The 15,801-nt window shown below is 43.9% G+C and overlaps 1 protein-coding gene across 3 annotated transcripts; it reads left to right on the top strand.

The window, feature by feature from the left end:
* The first annotated feature begins 6,826 nt into the window (after nt 1-6,826).
* On the top strand, nt 6,827-15,339 carry SSBP1 (single stranded DNA binding protein 1). Of its 3 annotated transcripts, none has more exons than XM_073322198.1 (7): nt 6,827-6,850; nt 8,419-8,471; nt 10,751-10,811; nt 12,459-12,599; nt 13,308-13,395; nt 13,639-13,727; nt 15,171-15,339. In XM_073322198.1, exons 2-7 carry the CDS (start codon nt 8,448-8,450, stop codon nt 15,212-15,214), a joined length of 447 nt encoding a protein of 148 aa, XP_073178299.1. In that variant the 5' UTR covers nt 6,827-6,850; nt 8,419-8,447; the 3' UTR covers nt 15,215-15,339. The 3 variants fall into 3 exon arrangements, with proteins under 3 accessions (XP_073178299.1, XP_073178290.1, XP_073178294.1); XM_073322189.2 differs by lacking the exon at nt 6,827-6,850 and adding an exon at nt 7,045-7,390; XM_073322193.2 differs by lacking the exon at nt 6,827-6,850 and adding an exon at nt 7,468-7,867.
* Nucleotides 15,340-15,801: the final 462 nt, after the last annotated feature.

The raw sequence follows: 15,801 nt of genomic DNA, 5'->3' as shown, positions 1-15,801 counted from the left end.
ATGTAAGGCACTGGATGATGAGATCTTTTAGCTCTAGGCCATCAGCTCAACTCTGCCCAATGAGTTGGCTACTGCCCAGTCATTAGACTGTACAGGGAGCAGGGGAGGAATAGGAGGAAAAGGTTCATTTGTTTCCATGTGCTAGTGGACAGGTGGCTTTTGTGATATGGACAGAACTGGCATCCCTGCCAGTAGTCTCAAGAGGGGAGCAAAGATCTGAATGGACATGGGAATGCTGAACTACCTCCAGCCCAAGACCACCTTGTAGTTGGAGCTGAGGACAGTAGCCAGGAAAGGTGTTTTTTTTTTTTTTTAATGAACTGGCCCCACCAAATCTGGTCTATTCAAACTTCAGTGTTTCCTTTGACTCAGCACTTATTAATAGTTTTGAAACTGAGTATATTGATACCTAACTTTTTAAAAAACTGATTCACACTAACATAGTCCTGGGCACAGGTGCTGGCTTCCTCTGGGCTCCAGGGTGCTCACCCCTCCACTCTGCCTCTTCCTGCCCTTGTTTCACCCCTGCCCCACCACTTCCCATCCAGTTCTGCCCTGTCCCCGCTCCTCCCCTGCTGCACCTCCTGCATGCTGCAGAACCTCTGATCGCTGTGGGCAAGAGGTACTGGAAGGGAGCAGGAGGAGTTGATCAGTGGGGCAGCTGGCAGACTGGGGGAAAGAGGGGAGTTAGTTGCCAGTGGGTGCTAAACACCCACTAACTTTTTTTCTGAGTGCTCTAGCCCTGTTATCTGTTAAATGTAGATCAGCTCAGGTGAGGAAGAGTGTAGAGATTCAGGATGGAGACTGAACTTAAGTTCCTTCCTGCTTCCAAGCAAGCTGCCCCTTTTAACCTGTAGCAAAATACATTCATGGGCAGGAGATTCTTGAGTACAATATTCCTCTAAATGAACAACTTGTCATGTTTCTGCTTTTTTTGGGGGGGGGGGGGAAGAAAGAGGAGCAACATGGTATTGTGTAAATGAAGGAACTGCCAAGTACTTCATAGATTTGATATTACAACAACCATGCAGTTATTGGCTAGTGAACCATGCACAGGGTAGGAACTATCAGAAAACTAGTGTTAGGGTCACAGAACTTGATGGAAAACTCCTATCTTGTAGTGAGTAGAGTTGCCTGAATTTGTGAACTTGGCTCGTCTCAAAATATAATTTTCCAATAAAAATACTTAACTTTTGAAACTTTAATAGAAACTTTACATGATAAAATATCTGGTTGCTCTCTGAAATGTTTAGCATAAAGGTGGTAGAGGGAGGTCGGAGGAGTTCTTAGAGGTGTCACACGAACCACCTCCAGATGGGTCACCCTGCCCTGGAACTGTCCCTGATAGGTCAAATCTCCTCTGGAGGTGGTCCTGAGCAGCTGAAACTTCTTGATTGATAGAGAGCAGTGAGAAGAGCTCTTTGAGGGGTCACATGACACACCTTGCTTCTGGTCACGTGCCCAGCTTGACCCTGGAAGTAATACTCCCAGGGGTGGGACTTCCAGTGACAGATGAGGGGGGGCTTAGAGGGTCAGGAGGCAGGGTTAATGTTTGATGGTAGGGCCCTTATACTACTTAAACCACTTTTCAAACTTGCTGAATCTGATTCATCCCTAATAATGATGAAATCTAGAAACGCCAGGAAATTGCCCAGCATTTAATGCAGTGGGTTTCCTGAAATTAGAACTAACGAAGATTGAGGTGATGGGTCTACCTGATTAAAAGATACTATAATGGCAACGCTACCAGCCTTTTTGAAGTCTCTCCCCATAAAAAAATCAAGTTAAGGCTTGCTGAGACTAAAGCATGACACATGTTGACTCTCAACTTGTGTGCTGATGGAAGAAAGATTACTTTAAAAAAAAAAAACCCAAACCCTAAAATGGTGGTTGTAGGTTAGGAAAGGGGTCTTGTTGCTTTGATATCTTAAGCAGCTTAACTGTAGCATGTTCTCAGTGACTAATAAGCTTGTCAAGGGAGTGTGCAGTTCTGTAGGAAAGCCAATTTTGTACTTGAAATAGAAATGGTCAGCAGTGTTTGGTACTATTCCATGTGAGAAACTTAACTTTCAGCTGTTGTGTTGGAGAAATCAGTAACTAATGACAGGAAACAATGTAGCCTAGAAGTGCATCGTTAGCATTTACTTTCTGTTTATGCCCCAAAATATGATTTCATTACAGCATAACTTGGCAGTAAGCTGATTTGGCTAAAATGCAATAACATCTAGAAAATCGGCTGTCAAAACAATTTTTCAGTCATTGCTACTGTAAGCTAAAATCTGATTTTATCATTTGGGGGGGGGAAATAGGAATTGTAGTTGCAAACCTTAAATTAAACAGTTAAACTTGACAAATAGTTGCACTCTCTTCTAAATCCAAACAGAAGAAACTTCATCTAAAATGATATAGAACAGGTGTGGGCAAACTACAGCCCACAGGCCATGTCTGGTCTGTCAGAACTTTTAATCTGGCCCTCGAGCTGCTGCTGGGGAGCAGGATCAGGGGCTTTCCATGTGGCTCCTGGAAGCAGTGGCATGTCCTGCTTCCAGCTCCTATGTGTAGGGGCAGCCAGGGGCCTCTGCACACTGTTCCCACCCCCACAGTTCCCACTGGCTGGGAACCCAATGGGAGCTGCAGGGGCAGCACCCGCAGACAGGGCAGTGCACAGAGCTGTCTGGCTGCACCTCCACGTAGGAGCCAGAGGGGGGACATACCTCAAACAGCTCCCAGAGGCAGCAGCAAGCACTGCCTGGAGCCTGCACCTCTGAGCCCACACTGTACCCCAGCCCTGATCTTCCCCACCCCAGAATCTGCACCCCCAGCTGGAGTCCTCAACCCCCACTACAGCCCTGCCCTAGCCCTGATTCCCCCTCCTGCCCTCCAAACCCTTCAGTTCCAGCCTGGAGTACCCTCCTGCACCCCAAATCCCTCACCCCAACCCCCAATTTCATGAGCGTTCATTTCTCACCATACAACTTCTATACCCAGATGTGGCCCTCAGGCCAAAAAGTCTGCCCACCCTGATGTAGAACCATAGGGTTAGAAGGGACTGCAAGAGGCATCTAGTCTAAACCCCTGCCTAGATGCAGATTTGTTGTGGCTAAACCGTTCAAGACAGATGACTAACCAGCCTTCTCTTGAAAGCCTCCAGTGAAGGAGCTTCTACAAGTTCCCTAGGCATCTGTTCCATTGTCCTACTCTTCTTACAGTTAGGAAGTTTTTCCTGAGATTTAATCTAAATCTGCTATGCTGTAGTTTGAACCCATTGACTCTTGTCCTTCCCTCTGCGGCAAGAGAACAACTGTCTTTTCAAGTTTTTTTTATGGGAGCCTTTCAAGTATTTCAAGACTCTCATGTCTCCCCTTAATCTCCTTTTTTTCCCCAAACTAAACATACACAGTTCCTTCAGCCTTTGCTCATGTGGTTTGCATTCCATCCCTTTTTAACAATTTTTGTCCATCTCTGGATCCTTTCCAGTTTTTCTACCTTCTTTCTCTACAGTGGTGACCAAAATGGGACATGCTACTCCAGCTGAGGCCTAACCAGTGCAAAGTCGAATGGTACTGTCCCCTCCTGTGACTTGCAAGCTGTCTGTTAATGCAACTTCAAATTGCATGTTTGTTTTTGCAATAGCATCACATTGCTGACTCATGCTGAGGTTGTGATCCACTAAAACTCCCAGATGCTTCTCAGCAGTGCTGCTGCCAAGCTGGTTATCCCCCATTCTGTATTTGTGCATTTGATTTTTTCCCTCAAGTGTAACATCTTACATTTGTCTTTGTTGAATTTCATTTTGTCTGTGACCCAGTTCTCCAATTTATCCAAATCCCTTTAGAATTTTAGCTCTATCCTCCAAAGTATTGGCAATCTTCCCTGCCCCGCTTTGTCATCTGAAAATTTGATCAGTATGCTCCCTATTCCCACATCTAGGTCATTAATAAAGATGTTAAACAACACTGGACCCAGAACAGATCGCTGTGGAACCCCACTTGAGGCTTCCCTCCAATCTGACATAATTCCATGAATAATTACTTGTTGTTTAACCAATTATGTATCCACTTAATGGTAGTTCTGCCAATCCCACATTTCTCCAGCTTACTTAAGAGAATGTCATGTGGGACAGGGACTGTGTCAAAAACCTTGCTGAAGTCCAGGTATATTAGGTCCACCACATTCCCCTTATCCACCAAACCAGTTACTCTGTCAAAAAAGGAAATCCAAGCTGGTTTAGCATGATTTGTTCTGGGTAAATCTATGCTGGCTGCTAACAATTACCTCTTCATCCTCCAGGCATTCACAAAATGAATGTTTTATATGTTGAAGCTTCCTAGGTATCGAAGTCAGGCTGACTGGTCTATAGTTCCCTGGCTCATCCTTTTTCAAGATGGGTGCTACGCTAACTCTTCTCCAGTCTTGTGGGACCTCTCTTGTGATCCATGAGTTTGCAAATACTGCCAGTGACTCAGATTTCTTCAGCTAATTCTTCAATACCCTCAGGTGAACAGCATCAGGCTCCGGTAATTTGAATTAATTCAAATTGGTCAGAAGATCTGATGTGTTTACTTATCCCAATCTGCACCCCTTCCCCCTTATTGTCTATGGTAACTTTGCTAGTTATCTGATCAAATGTTTTTTTTGTGTGAAGGATAAAACAAAGTAGGCACTGAGCAGCTCTGGCTTCCTATAATCTTCCACTACCAGCTCATCTTCTGCAGTGGGTCAGAGACCCACACGATCTTTGATCTTTCTTTTTTTTTTCTCTGACATATTTAAAGAACCCATTCTTGTCCTCTCTAACATTCCTTGCCAGCTGTAACTCATTCTTTGCCTTGGTTTCCTGTTTTTTTTTGTTTTGGGGGGGGGTCCTTACATGCTTGTGCCATTCCCATGTATAATTCCTTGGTGATGTGCCCTTCCATTTCCTGTATGTATCTTACATCGTTTTCAGATAGCATTGGCCTCCTCTGGCTCTTCTTATCTTTGTGGAATAGGCTGATGTTGAATCTCTAGTATTACATCTTTTAGGAATGGCCAGCCCCCTTCAACTCCTTTTCCTCCTTCTATTCTGAGTTGGTTGAAATGTGCCTCTCATGTCTAGTGTCCTTGTTTTGTTGTTCTCATGTCCTCCTTTCCATAGGATCTTGAATGTTTCTCTGCTCATAATTGCTTCCTCCTAAGTCCATGACCACCTTCCCATTTACAACTACTTCGTTCCTGTTAGCCAAAACAGATCCAAAATCGATGACCCTCTCGTTTCCTCAACTTTCTGAATCAGATGTGTTTTTGAGAATATTACAAATGACTGAAAAGGTTTTAACAAAATGCTTTCCAAATTTCTTGTAGTAAGTTGATGATGAATAATCACTTGAGCTATTATCAGTCAGTCTCAGTGCTCTGAAATGCCTCTAAATGAAGTTAGGCAGGATTCTCAAGTAATGTGTCTCCCCTAAGGGCACTCTCCCACCAGGTCAAGAAGCCTCCTCGGCTTCACTGCTTCCTCGGTCTGGCTTTGGAGCATTCAGCACCTCTCTTCACACTGAGAGCTTCCTGCAGTGAGTCCACCTGGCTGGGCCACCTGGGGAAGCCTTGCATGCCCCCAAAAGGCAATGCACCAACATCAGTCAACAATGACTCTGCCAGCATTGTAAAACAGAAGGGTTTACTAGTCAATGGAGACATAGTGTAGAACTACTCCTGTTAGCACAGAAATCAGGAACGTTCAACACAGTCCATGTTAGGGGCATTCAGAGCCCTGAGCTCTCCCTTGGAGTCCCAAACCAGAAGATTCACCAGCAGCCCGAGTCAGTCAGGACCTCCTGTCCTGCCTTCTTCCTTTGTCTCTTTTCTAGGCAAACAGGTCCCAGCCCTGCTCCTCTCTTTGTTCTCTAGTACCTCAGCTTGATTCTTACAGATGACCCCTAAACATCAGTTGCTAAGACACAGCGTGTCAACTGTAGTCTGGGCCTAGGCACCTAGACAGCAGTTACACCTGCCCCTGGGGGACTCTGCAATGATCACACACCCTTGTCTCATCACTTAGATACTTGAATAACATATAGGGTAAATTTCAGAGTAGCAGCCGATGAAGTGAGCTCTAGCTCACAAAAGCTTATGCTCAAATAAATGTTAGTCTCCAAGGTGCCAGAAGTCCTCCTGTTCTTTCTGCATATAGGGTAAACTGAGACAGGAATACACACACAATTCAGATAAACTGTTGAGAACATTCCCCCTTAGCAGCTCTGACTATTTTAAATTGTCACTACTTTACATTGTCACCGGGGGGGGGGGGGGGGGGAGAGGAGATGGGAGAAGCTAATTTAATGAGATGCAGAGAGTCAAAAAGTTTTATCTTTATAACCACCCTCCTAGGTCACAACTGATACACCAAAGCAGCTTAAAGCAACCGCGACGAAGTACTCGAGCAGCAAATTTGCGGCTTTGCCGGTCAATTCCAACTCTCCTGAAACCTGGTCCGGGGGTGGGGGGGCAGTGATCGTCCTTGGCCACAAGCCTATCTGCCCAGGGTTGCCAGGCATCTGTCTGTGTGGGTTTTTTTTAACCAAAACACCCTGTCAAAACGGGACCCTAGTGGCTCCGGGCAGCTCTGCTGCCCGGGATGTTAAAAGGCCGGTAGCCAGCTGCAGCAGGGCGGGCACGCTCCAGGGAAGCTGCCGGCATCTCCCGCGAGCGCCCACGTGCCGGGCGGCCAGGGGCTGCCTGTGCGCTGCCTCTGCCCTGACGGCCGGCTCCGCAGCTCCCGCGGGCGGGGGCAGCGAGTGTAGACCCCCTGCCCCGCGCGCGCGCCCAGGAGCCAGAGAGACGCACCAGCCGCTTCCGAGCGCCGCCACAGGTGAGCGCGTCCCAGAGCCTGCGCTCCTGCCCGCTGACCGCGAGCGAGCGCGAAAGGGGCGGGGGGGGGTAGAGCGAGCAGGGGCGTGGCCTCGGGGAAGGGGCGGGGCGGGGGTTTCGATTTTCCGCACATGGAAACTTAACGACAAGCCCCGCCCCCGGCCAGGGCGCTGCTGCGCGGCTCGCGCGCGGGGTGGGAGGGGCCAGCAGCAGCGGCTGAGGCCTCGGCTCAGGCGCGGACACCGCCGTAACGCCTGGGCGGCAGCGCAGCGCCGAGCACCCGGCCCCCTCCCTAGTGGAGCAGGGAGGAGCCGGACGGAGCCCCGGCGCGGGGCGGGAACCGCCTCGGCCTGGGCTCGGGCCCAGTCGCCGCCGGAACTGCGGAGGCGGGGTCGAGTTTCCGGCCGGACCCTTTCCGACTTTCCCCGCTCGCAGACGGAGGGAAGGGGCGGGGCTGGGCGCGTGTTTCCGGCGCCAGTGTCAGCCTCGCCGCGAGGCCGGAGCCGGACACCGCGGGGACAGAGCCCTGCCCCGGCGCGCGGTGAGCGCGTGACGGCCCGAGCCCAGCGGCCCCGCCCCTCTTAGATCCCTTCCGACCCCCCCGCCTCCGCTCGGGCCCCTCCGAGCTGCTCCCCTCCCGGTCCAGTTTGGCAGCACAACCCGGGGGGGGGGGTGAGGTGCCTGTTTGGGGTCTGGCCAGGGTTTCTGTGCTGGGGGTGGGAGCAGCCCAGGGAGGTCTCTCGTCCCGGCAGTGCCCTGGGAGCTCACTCTGGCCGCACGGGAGCCAGGGGCAGGGTTGCGCGGTAGCTGTGGAGCCATTAGGCTTTTGGGCTTGTTGGCCCTGGATGCCAAGGTTTTGTAGTGTGGTCAGGGCTGCATTGCAGAAGGACATAGGCATGATGCCTGTGTTGTTCGGGGCTGGGGAAAATTCACACCCCTGAGCGATGCAGTTGGTACTGACCTAACCCCCAGCGTAGGCAGCGCTGTGTCAGCGGGAGGGCTTCCGACTCTCACTGAGGTATAGTAGTGTCTGCACTGAAGCGCTGCAGTTGCACCGGTGCAGCTGTGGCCCTGTAGTCTGCGTAGACCTGCCCTGTGTTTTGAATGAGACTATTAAAAAGTAAATGTTTAGTTCGATTTAGTTGGCCACTGTTGGAAGACAGGATACTGGGGTAGATGGACCTTTGGTCTGACCTAGTATGGCCGTTCTTGTGATCTGACATGTGTATGGTGGGGGGGAGGGAATGTTAAGTGGCAGAATCAACTAATGATTTAAATAGATATGAAGCATTGGCTGCACTGCTGCTTATGTTGACATAATTTATGTCACTCAAGGGTGTGAATAAACCACCCTCCTGAGCTACATAAGTTACACCAATATAAGTGCCGATGTGGACAGGATTGTGTCAGCATTTTATTTTAGCATAAAGCATCACTACCAGATGCGCCGCAACGGTGCAGCTGTGCCGCTGCAGCACCATATGTATAGACATGACGTAACTGGTAGGGGAAATTGAATGCTCATCTTCTGTTGTTTTTTTCCACCCTCCCATGTTCTTAAATTCACAGTCTAATCACAGAAAAAGAAAACAGCCGAAATGTTGCGCAGGCCAATAATACAGGTAACAAGTTACTGGTTTTGTTTTGTTAAAAATTTTGTATCATGCACAGTCTAATGATGTACAGTCTAGTGCATGAACAATTTAAATAGTAACATAATTAACTATGTGCAGTATTGTTCTTATGTTACCATTTAAAATAATTGCATGCAAAATCCTTCATCTTAATACACTGTTAAATACACAGTCCTGCAAAGTTGTAAACGTGTGCCTAGTTCTCTGCTTGTGAGTGCTATGTCCTTCCATTTTTGAACTTGAAGCACTTTAACCAGGCATCCTAACTATAATTTTTTTCTTTAAGGCTGTAAGGAAAAATATATGTGTGTATAGATATAGATAGATAGAGTAAGCAGTGTTTCTTTTCTTTCTGTATCAAAGTAATCAAGGTTTTAACCACTCTTCCCACCCTAGGCTAGCTGAATCTTGCTCTGAGTGCCTGTCACACATTATTTAATGTAATGATGCATTGTATTATTTACAAGTGCACATGTTTCCCTGTAGGGGGCTCCAAAAGAAAGTAATTCCTGTCACCACTGTTGAATGAGTGAGACTGTTTTCCTTGCTGCAATAATCAAAAATTGGCTAATTGAACACTCTCTGTAGACCCATCAAATCATAACATTCATCTGGGTTCCTTAGGATTCCTCAGTAACTGACAGCTGGCTCTTACTGTTCTCCCTTAGCAAGATTTTCCGCAACTAAAAGCCCTTCTTCACAGAGGTATGACCTGAGGTGGTACTTGATCCCATTACACCCACTGTGGCAAACTTATGCAGTGTGATCTATTTAATGCTTTAATACGGAAAGTATTGTATCAGTTGCTCCAAAAACTTTCTCTCGTCCCAGGACTGGAACTGCCAAGAGGGTTAGTAACCTTCTTTCTGTTTCAGCCCCACTAGTTGGTTGAATCACAACCCAGAAGGTAGCAAGGCTCTCCACCAAAATATTTGCAAAAATGTATCTGTCATAGATATTAATTTTGACTCCATAGTTCTCATTCTCTTCACCACCATCCTTAACTGTAAGTTGTATCATATTTCCAGTTTAAATGAATAATTTATGTCCATCAAACCATACTCTGTGAAAAGAACTTGCACAACTCTCCCCGTGTGGGTAGAAAAATCACAGGGGATCATTACAGTACAGTATGGAATACTTACAACATCATATTAAATTCCGTTGTAATATATAGGAAAAGCTCTTCCTACGTAAACCACCCCCATGCCATGCAACCGTACATACTGCAAAGTTGAATCCATTATTAGGAAAAATAAAAGTTTCCCTTTGTGTCTGTCAGGCCTCATGTTGTTTCTTCCACCCATCAGGTATACTGTGCCTCATTTCGTTCATAAACACTGCAGAACCCATAGCTTTGGGGAATTCCAAGATTTTGTTTTCTGGCCTTAATTTAACAGTCATTTTAAGCCAAATGAAAAATGATTCTATAAATCTGACTGGCATACACAGGGCATTAATTCTAGATATCTTAAACGTAAAAAGCAAAATGCCAAAGTAGGTGGCCAAATCAATATGCCAAAGCATTTTTCTGTTGCATTAGCCTCTATTTTAATCTTTGTCACTAGAAGGATTGTCAGCCGGTCCTGTTTGCTCCTTCTGCCACCTCCCTCTCCCCTTGTACGAAATTTACCATATCTGCAATCCTTGTTTATGGATCTTGTACAGATATGCTTCCTGGCTTTTTACAGCTATTGCCGCTTTCTTCCTCCTCTGACATGGCACTTGCAAGCATTGAGTCTTTCCTTCCCTTTTCTCCAGTTATGTTTACCTACAGTGAGTCTCAAATTTTTGTGGCACTTAATTGTTTTTAGCTTTTGAAGGGTGAATTGGGGTCACTGCACCACTTATGTCAATAAAATCATATGTAGAGCTGCTGATATGCACATCTTGTCTGTACCCAAAGTTAAGCAGAAAAATAACAGAGAAAAAAAAATCAATACCAAGTGTCTGTAAATATATTTTCTACTACACATCATATAGAAACAGCGATAGTTGGGCAGGAAATTTCCCAACGGCTACTAGCTGAAGGCATGGCTTCAGGACATTAGCTTTTCCCATCCAGCAATGCACTAAACACATGCTTGACTTTTAAGTGCCCGTGTAATCCTATTAGCTTCATTTTGCTGAACTGGACCCTAATTCAGAAAATGCCCTGAAACTCAATTATTATTCTCTATTTGGTAACTAAATCTCTTCAAATTATCAGAGTCCTGATGTTCAGGATTAACTGGCCTGGAACCTTAAACATCTGTCTGTCCTTCTAGGTGCTTCGTCAGTTTATAAGACATGAGTCTGATTCAGCCACCTCCTTGATACTTGAAAGATGTAAGTATCTGTTATTTGTTTGAGAATCTTAGTACTACTGAAATGTGCCTGATGGGTCTGCCCAGAGATGTATTATGTCCTCTGCTTGCAGAAGAGGCTCCTGTACAAGTATAAGCGCTCAGAAACAATGGTGATGAGCATGTTATAAAAACCTGGTTAGATATCTTCTTCCCAGAGTGACTAGCAAATGCTCCTCAGCAAAGAGTGAGAGTAAATTCCGTCTCCAGGCCCATTCAGTCCTCTTCCTCTCTGCTAAGACTACTAATAGTCAAACGTGTGGTGTCTTTAATAAATGTTATAATATGTTGCTATTACTGTTGTGGAAGAACAAAAAAATATTCCTTTCTTCAAGAATCATCAGCTTTTACATTTTACTTGTGTAATATCTTATTTCATTCAGACTTCTTAATCATGCTGCAGTTGACCTTTTAAGGGAAACAATGTTTTATCTTATCTAATCTTTATCTGATCGTATTTCTGCATATCTTCAGAAATGTTTCTCTGTATGCGATCCAACCAGTGAAAATAGAGAGCAGGCAGTTGCTATTAAATAATAATTTATTATTTTATAGTGCCCAAAATTATGCTAGGCACTTCATGGCACAACTGTTAATGCCCCTTAGAACTTACATTCTAATTTTTTATATATATATATATATATATATATATATATATATATATATATATATATAAAATGAATTGAGTGGGAATAACAAAACAGTAAAGGGAATGGGCCAAAGAAGGACCAAGGTTACAGTGATAAATTGAGTAGCTGTGCGATTTTAGATACGTGCATATCTTGGAGGTACAAAAGGTGTCTGCAGGACTGTCTTCCAGACCACCAAGGGTAGAAGCAAATGCTTTCTAACACTGGAAAGCTGGAATTCTAAGTACTAATTTATAGCCATAGCAGGCCATGAAATATTGGACATAAAACTTATCGTTCTTATTACTATGCCATTCTGATTACGATCTTGTTTTACGCCCTCCCTTTTGATTCAGACATGATTTTAGTAGTGATAAATTGTCAGAACTAGAAACCATCATACCATCTGAAAGCTTGAAATCCTTTTCAAATAATATAAAGCATTTGTTACTAACGCTAGGAGTCAGTGAGACATTGGCTGTTTAAAACTCTATTGGAATTAAAGTGCAAAAAAAAAAAGGTGGTAATCATCAAAACATAACTTTAAGGGATTTTAGATTTGACTAAGGCTTGTAATGATGGAGTGAGGGAAGAATTATTGCAGCTTTGTTATGGTAAAAATACAAAAGTCAAGATTTTGTTTTTAAAAATTTTATATATATATATAATAAAAATATATATAAATGAAGTATTAGGACAAGGAATAGAAGAAAATGAACAGTGTGAGCAGATCCTTCACTCCTGTAATGGGGGATCCTCAGTGATCTTGGTCAGCATTAGTATAGGCATCATTAGAAGTCAGAGAATCTGGATTCCTTGGGTTTTGTGATAAACTACTATCCTGACTTGTAACTTATCGAGGTTAGAAAAGCTGAAATTGATCCATGCAAAAGTTCTTGGGACCAGTCCAAGCAGTCATCCTGAACTTTAACTCTTTCAAAGATATGTCCTTTTTCTCCTGGTGCACCTCAGTCTGATATTTTTTGTCCCACACATTTCAGCCCTGAATCGTATCCAGTTACTTGGTCGAGTAGGACAGGACCCTGTGATGAGGCAAGTGGAGGGGAAAAATCCTGTTACAATTTTTTCTCTTGCAACCAATGAGATGTGGCGATCAGGGGAAAGTGAGGTGTTCCAGGCAGGTGAGTCTGAGTAGTTACTGGAGTGGAATAATGTGTTTTTCACCTATTGTAATGCTGTTTTAACATTAAATAATACCAATCCAGGGCCTTTGCTGATATAAATCCAAGTAGCTCCATTTATGCCAGTTTATACTAGCTGAGGAGCTTGCTCATCATGTATATCCAGGAAGCACTTTAGTATTTCTCAAAGGCATCTGTTGGATAGTGATTTGTGGCAGACTTTTCTAAGAAGGACAGAGGAAGCATCCAGCTATTGCTCGTTCATCATTTCACATAGACTTTGTGGGGGTGGAGTAGAGTCCATTCTCCCATTACCTCCCACTGGAGATGAAATAATGACTACATTTTTGTTTAGATGCCACTTTCAATTTGTAACTGCATACTTTTCTCCTAGCCTGTTTACAATGTGCAGGCTGCAGGGAGAAATAATTGTGTGTAATGTGAGCCGTGGTTTCTAAGCAAAGGTACACAGTGTATGCTCTCTCGTTATACTTATGTCATGTTGCACAGTGTTTCTGGCCCTGAAAGGAAGAAGAGTGGAAGTTTCAATAACAGTAAATTTCCATTTTTCAGATCAGTCACTTGACTTCTTAGCTGAGGAGCACTTAAGTGTTGAAACAAGCCCTCCACGGTTTGTTGTGTTAGAGAGAGGACATGGCATCCTTCTGCACATTTGTAATTCATTATTCTTCCTTTCATGTAACATAGGTGATATCACCCAAAAGACAACATGGCACAGGATCTCTGTGTTTAGGCCAGGCCTGAGAGATGTGGCATATCAGTATGTGAAGAAGGGGTAAGTGGGGTAAAAAGAATGCTTGAGGATTGAATGCCTTAACAATCAGTTAATTCAATGTGAATCAGGCACAGTGGGGGGTGGTTCAGTGTAGATGTTAAAATAGAAGCATGTCCTGCTTAAAGCTTTTAGTGCTCAAATACTACAGACAAATGAGGCAAGATCTCTGAACAGACAATTTATAGAATAAAAATAATGATGTAATCCTCTTGCCTGTGAACTGAATTCTTATGTTCATGTTAGTGCTCGAATCTATGTGGAAGGGAAGATAGACTACGGTGAATATACAGATAAAAACAATGTGAGGCGGCAGGCCACAACAATCATAGCAGGTAACAAACTTTCTAAGTCAAAATATCTTGTTTTGCCATTTCCAGAAGTTGAAGGGGAACAGAGAAATTAAAAGTGGTTTATCCTCCTTCCCCTCCTCATTCCCAAACTTCATAATTTGGAATTTTGAGAGAATGTATCTATGGTTGTATTTTTAGTTCCTGGTCTGTGCCAGTAGGTGTCATCTGACACAGTTTATGAAAAGAATTAGGCAGGAAAGAGGTAGCAAACATTTGTGGAATGCTGAAAAGTTGCTGACACACAGCAGTAAATTGTAGCAAGTGGGTGTTTGTGCATTTTCTCTGTGCTGCACATTGGAGAGAAAATTGGACATGTACACTGCTGTACAAGATTGGCCTTGTCAACTTCAGCAGGGAAAATTTTTCTGTCTAAGCCTTTGATTTTAGGCTTTCCACTAAACATTAAGGTCTTCTCCCTGTGAAAGGAGTGTCATGTGGATATAGCTCCATGGGGAATTTGGAAAGTAGGAGTGAGGTGGCCAAGAATAGCAAAAGAGGGAGGGAGAGGACTGGTTCTTTGGGCTAGGAACAATCATGAAGAAAGATGGAAAGTTCAGAGACTCATCCTCTTTGCTTCTCTAAATGGCAGTGATTTTTTGTTTTTAGTTCTGTGTCTTATTGGAGAGATCAGTATCCTGAAACTTTAGGGGTTTTTTAGCAATGGGCCCAAAAAAGCTGAGTTATAAAGGAAACATTCTTCTTTCAAAGTGAAACATTCTTGTTTCAAATATAGAAGTGAACAAAACATACACTTTCGATATTTACTTTTGGTTGTTCCCAAAGTGCAATGTTCTTGCAGTCATAAGCCTACTTGTTCAGATGGCCCAGCACGTACTACACTGGTGATATTGACCCTTGTTATTGGCACACTTTCAGAGAGCCTGCCTGTAGGTATATGGCAAGTCTCTTGTTTCAGGGGTTCTTTTTAATAGCTCTTTAAAGTAGGGTTATTGAGAATTTAAGAGACCACTGGAAGTTAAATGTGAACTTTCCTTAGTCCTGCTCCATGCCGATTATGGGGGGATGATAGCATCAGCTCATTTCATTTTGGGATGTCCAGCATAAGCAAGAAATTATCAGTAATAATAGATTTCTAAGACGGACAAATTCAGATCTTTTTTGAAAACTGCCTCTAGTGATATATTTGCCCATTAACCCTGTTAGACGCTTGTGGGCACATGCTTGAAAATACTTATGTTCACCTTGAAAAGGTCTCTTGACCTGGGGAAAAATATAGAAGCATCGATATCCATCAGTGTTATTTTTCATGGGATATTTGTTTTGGATACTGAAAGAGTACAAGCCCCTGCATTTTATTTTTAACTTCCTTACAAAGTTGTGTGTGTGTGTGCAGATAGTATTTTGTCTTGCTATGCATATCTATCTGATCCTGAAAATTAACTACTCTGTTGTTTTTCCTTTCAGATAACATTATTTTTCTGAGCGACCATGTCAAAGAGAAGGTGTGAGACGTTTAGTACTTGGACCTATGCTATTCCTTTCATTTTATAGTATTTCCCAATTCTGAAATCATGCATATTGCTGTATTTTCTGTAAAACATTAAAACACCCTTTTATATGGATAAAGGAAGAACTATGTTTTTTGGTCTTTCTCTTCATCAAGCTTTGGCCTCTGAATATGTTTCTTTTACTACTTCTCTGTTCTATCCTAAGGGGCAGCCCTTGGGGCTATATCAGTCTGAATCAATAAATTTATAATTAGACATTGCATTTCTGAGTTTCTTGGGCATTTTCAACCTGTATTTATCACAGACTCCCATAATCCCTGGTTATAATTTTAATTCCAATCTCTGGAAAATTTACTTAAATCTGTGCCTTACCTATTTTCACCCACCAGGAGGAGCTGTAAGTGCACCACCTGATGACTTTCTTTCACTGATTTTCCATTTAGAGAGTAACAAGGTTGCACTGTAGACACTTCCAGTTGTTGGAGGGAAAGTCTCAGTTCCAGCTGGGGTGGGATAAGGTGTTCTCTTATGTTGTAATCTTGAGTGAGCTGTCAGAGCAGCCATGAGTTTCATTATTGCCATATCTG

Source organism: Lepidochelys kempii, chromosome 1, assembly GCF_965140285.1.
Source record: "Lepidochelys kempii isolate rLepKem1 chromosome 1, rLepKem1.hap1, whole genome shotgun sequence".
Classification (NCBI taxonomy): domain Eukaryota; kingdom Metazoa; phylum Chordata; order Testudines; family Cheloniidae; genus Lepidochelys; species Lepidochelys kempii.
This window is presented reverse-complemented; position numbering and strand designations above follow the sequence as displayed.

Bases quoted from the DNA above. Each gene is read 5' to 3' on its own strand.
- SSBP1 (XM_073322198.1), top strand. From the start codon at position 8,448: ATGTTGCGCAGGCCAATAATACAG. The intron at 8,472-10,750 runs GTAACAAGTTAC...CTGTCCTTCTAG, and splicing joins TGCGCAGGCCAATAATACAG to GTGCTTCGTCAGTTTATAAG. The intron at 13,728-15,170 runs GTAACAAACTTT...TTTTCCTTTCAG, and splicing joins GGCCACAACAATCATAGCAG to ATAACATTATTTTTCTGAGC.